The sequence below is a fragment of the Dipodomys ordii genome, unplaced genomic scaffold (assembly GCF_000151885.1).
Source record: "Dipodomys ordii isolate 6190 unplaced genomic scaffold, Dord_2.0 Scaffold92, whole genome shotgun sequence".
In the NCBI taxonomy this organism is placed as follows: domain Eukaryota; kingdom Metazoa; phylum Chordata; class Mammalia; order Rodentia; family Heteromyidae; genus Dipodomys; species Dipodomys ordii.
The window spans coordinates 4,169,592-4,173,933 of NW_012267308.1; the positions used below are offsets into that span (position 1 = coordinate 4,169,592).

Below are 4,342 nucleotides of genomic sequence, written 5' to 3' on the forward strand. Positions count from 1 at the left end.
TGGGGGTTTCTTGAGGGCATAGAGGGTAGGAAGACTTGGGGGTCCTGTAATTAGCACTTCCAGGACTCTTTTGGTGCCTGTAAATTGGGGGTAACAGGGCTGGTTAAAGTGGGTCTCTTCTTGAGGGATAGGTATGGGGGGTCTTTGTTAATGGAGAGTCTCTGATAGGAGAATTGGAAAGCAAAGGTTTTGGGGTGACCATGGGGTCATGACATCTTGAGGGGACTGATGTTAAGTTGGGATAGTGACATGATCAATTACTCTGAAGGTGTGACCTATGTTCATTTCAAGGGGAACAGAGGCAGGGGGGTCTTTGTTAATGGAGATTTCTGGTCCACTGAATGACTCAAGAAGGTCCTGTTGTAGAACATTATGTGAACAGGGTCACCCTCACTTGGGGAAGAATGGAAATCTGTTAATGGGGGGAGGGGTGGGTGTCTGCTCAGAAGGGCTGGGGACAGGGACTAACCTGAAGGTGCTACTCAGGGAATTTCTGTCTGGATGACAGTATTGGGGAGTTATAATGGGGAACCTGTTAATAATGGGACCTCAGTGAGGAAGGGCTGGCTAATGGGGGTCTCTATTCTGGATGTGTTAATGGGGGTCTCTATCTCAGGGTGACTGGGGGTAGGGGGCTCCTGGTATCAGGAAACACTAGAGGAGACTGTGTCATTGGGAATCAGAGCCTCTAAGACTGCATCTCGGCCCGCAGCATCCACGGAAACCAGCAGCAGAAGAGCAACCTGAGGAGAAGAATGGGTCACACTGGTAAGGAGGTTCAGGGATAGCTGCCCTGAAACACCCCCCCTCCTCCATGTTTGGGATTCTGCCTCTGGCTGTGCATTCTGAGACAGTTCCTGCTACCTGCACCCTCTAAAACATTGGAGTCATCAGAAGTCAGCATTGGGTCTAACACCTGTTTCAGGATGTGCTTAGCCACCATGCCGTTTCTTTCCTTTTTTTGGGGGGGGGGGTCCGGTCGTGGGGCCTGAACTCTGGGCCTGGGCACTGTCCCTGAGCTTCTTTTGCTCAAGGTTAGCACTCTACCACTTGAGCCACAGCTCCACTTCTGGCTTTTCCTGTTTATGTGGTACTGAGGAATCGAACCCAGGGCTTCATGCATGGTAGGCAAGCACTCTACCCTAAGCTACCTTCCCACCATTTATTTTCTGTGTGTGTGTGTGTGTGTGTGTGTGTGTGTGTGTGTGTGTGAACTTAGGGCCTGGGCATTGTCCCTACACGTGTTTTGCTCAAGATTGGCACTCTATGACTTGAGCCACAGCTCCAGTTCTGGCTTTTATCTGGTTTATTGGAGATAAAGAGATAAAGTCTCATGGACATTTCTGCCTGGGCTGGCTTTGAACCAGCATCCTTAGATCTCAGCCTCCTGAGTAGTTAGGATTACAGGCATGAGCCATAAATGCTTAGCTTAGCCACAACTTTTCTTTATTTTATTTTATTTTTTGGGTTGGTCGTGGGCCTGAACTCTGGGCCTGGGCGCTGTCCCTCAGCTCTTCACAAGGCTAGCACTCTACCACTTGAGCCACAGAGCCACTTCCTGTTTTTTTTTTTCTACTTATGTGGTGCTGAGGAATTGAACCCAGGGCCTCATGCATACAAGGCTTAGCCACAACTTTTCTTAGCTTCTATTTTCACCTCCAACTACAGCTTTAATCCCTGTGTCCAGTGGCCTTGGCCTTGCCTCTCCCTGATAACCACAGTGGTCACCACATACCTGGAGATAGAATTCTCTGATGCAATGTCCTTTGGGGTCCGGACTGTTGTGAAGGTGCGTTTGGGCTGCGTCACTGAAGAGAGGAAGGCAGGATCTCAGGTGAGGGGATAATAGATCCATTTGTGTTTCCAACACCCACCTGGATTCTTTGTTCATTAATAACTTTCCATGTCGCCAGGACCCACCTAGATCCCTTATCATTCCCAATACCCCCCTGGACCTATTGTCAGTAATATTCATTGTGTTCCCCAATTCATATCTACCTATGTTCTCAGCAGTCAATGTCCATCGCCAGTGTCTGCTCAGAGCCTTATTTTATTTTTTGTGCTGGACCTATGGCTTCAACTCAGGGCCTGGGTGGTGACCCTGAGCTTTTTTGCTCAAGGCAAGCACTCTACCGCTTGAGCCACAGCTCCAATTCTCGATTTTTTGGGTAGTTAATTGGAGATAAGAGGGTCAAGGCTTTCTTGCCCTAGCAATCCTCAGATCGCAGTCTCTTGAGTAGCTAGGGTTACAAGTGTGAGCCACTGGCACCTGGCTTTCAGATCCTTAATTTTTGTTTGGAACTCAGAGACTCATGTGTGCTAGGTTAGTGCTCTACCACTAAGCCATACTCCAACCCTCAGGCCCTTGCTGTTCACGTCCCTTCTCTCAAAGCACCTTTCCTCTTTAGGACCCTGTCTCAGTTTTCTGGGCCCTGTGTCCCCAGTTATATCAGAAATGATCACCTGCATATACCTGAAAGCCTACAACCCTTCTCTCATCTTGCCCTACGCGCCTCCCCACATCCCGGCCCCAACTCACTTGTTACTTGATGCACTTTTTTGGCTCCAGTACTGTCCCCAGGGGGATCAGTGGATCCACCAATCCTGGGGAGACACAGGGAGAAATCAAGAGTCACAAGAGGCCAAAGTCTGCTGGGAGCTGCATCCCCCAGACAGCCTGGAGGAAAGAGCTAGGATGGGGGTAGGAGGGCAACCACACCGATCAGTCAGTCTAGGGAGGGTGGACCAGGGCTCTGAGTTGCTTCCTGGGTGAAAGGTCACAGTTTGGGCTCACCTCTGGATACGAGATGCTGGTGCAAAGACCCCATGCCGTGGGGGACAGGTGAAGTACCGGACGCCAAAGACAGAACCATCATGCTTGCCCGTGGGCTGATCCAGTTCAATGCCATACCAGTACCCTGAAGCAGCCATGGGGGGAGGCAGAGGGAGTGTCAGAATGCCCCAAGACACTGCCTGCCCCAGCCCAGAGTGCTCAAACTCACCTGGGGCAAAGTCTGTCTTCCCATAGAAGCGCACGGTTCCCTGCTTCTGGCCTGCCACGAGGACCTGGTCTCCAACTTCAGCCTTGGCTCCATCGCGCTGCTGTAAACTGCCCAGAGATGGGGATGATGGAGATTTCTTCTTCCCTGGAAGTAGAGAGTAAGGGGTTGGGACCCCATTGCTAGCATTGGGGGAGTCCATGACATCCCAAAAGCCCCAAGACAGAAACTCTGTCCTTGTTTCAGTCAGAGGAACCCCGAGGCTTCTCTTCTCCAGAACTGGGGCAGGAGGAGATTGCTGGGGTCGAAAGACAAACCACCCCAGATGCCAGAGAACTAGGATAGGGCCTCAGGTTTGAGGAAAAATGGACTCACCAAACCTGGAGAACCCCCAAATCCTTCTCATAGCTGAGGACATTTAAGCCCAAAGAGGCACAAGTTAGGAAACCTGTCCTTTCATATTTATTTGTTTACAGTACTAGGGACTGAACTCAGGACTTAGAAATTATTCTTTTCAAATAAAGAGGAGGGGCTGGAAATGTTGCTTAGTGGTAGAGTGCTTGCCTAGCATGCATGAAGCCCTGGGTTTGATTCCTCAGTACCAAATAAACAAAATAAGTCGGAAGTGGCGCTGTGGCTCAGGTAGTAGAGTGCTAACCTTGAGCAAAAGAAGCTCAGGGATAGTGTCCAAGTCCCAGGACTGGCAATAAATAAATAAATGAATAAATAAAATAAAGAGAGACAGGCACTGGTGGACTCATGCCTATAATTTTAGCTACTTAGGAGGCTGAGATCTGAGGATGGTTCAAAGCCAGCTCAGGGAGGAAAGTCTGTGAGACTCTTACTTTTAGTTAACAAGCAAAAAGCCAGAAATGGAGCTGTGGCTTTTACTCAAGACTAGAGCACTAGTCTTGAGTAAAAAAGTTAAGGGACAGTACCTAGAGTCTGAGTACAAGCTCCAGGACTGGTAACAATAAAAAGGGAGGGTGTTAGGCATCTGGCTTGCCATCAGTGGTATGTCTTGCCTAGCATGTAAAAAGCCATCAGTCCATCTGTACCACTGCTAAACAAATAAAATGAAAGGGAGGAAGTAACACTGTGGTTCAAAGTGGTAGAGCACTAGCCTTGAACAAAAAAGCTGAGGGACAGCACCCAGGCCCTGAGTTCAAGCCCCACAACTGACCAAAAAAAAAACCACAAAAAAACAAAAAACAGACTAAGCTAAGATATGGAACCAACCCAGATGCCCCTCAGTAGATGAATGGATCAAGAAAATGTGGTATATATACACAATGGAATTCTATGCCTCCATCAGAAAGAATGACATTGCCCCATTTGTTAGG

General features: G+C 48.9%; 1 protein-coding gene across 1 annotated transcript in view; it reads right to left on the reverse strand.

Moving 5' to 3' along the window:
• Positions 1-260: 260 nt before the first annotated feature.
• Clip3 (CAP-GLY domain containing linker protein 3) overlaps positions 261-4,342 on the reverse strand; it is a 15,857-nt gene continuing 11,775 nt past the window's right edge. The window contains exons 9-13 of the mRNA XM_013026234.1: positions 3,003-3,146; positions 2,795-2,918; positions 2,540-2,604; positions 1,736-1,808; positions 261-743 (exon numbers count right to left, since the gene is read on the reverse strand). Of these exons, the coding sequence (XP_012881688.1) occupies positions 689-743; positions 1,736-1,808; positions 2,540-2,604; positions 2,795-2,918; positions 3,003-3,146 (461 nt within the window). The 3' untranslated portion in view covers positions 261-688. The remainder of the gene's footprint in view (positions 744-1,735; positions 1,809-2,539; positions 2,605-2,794; positions 2,919-3,002; positions 3,147-4,342) is intronic.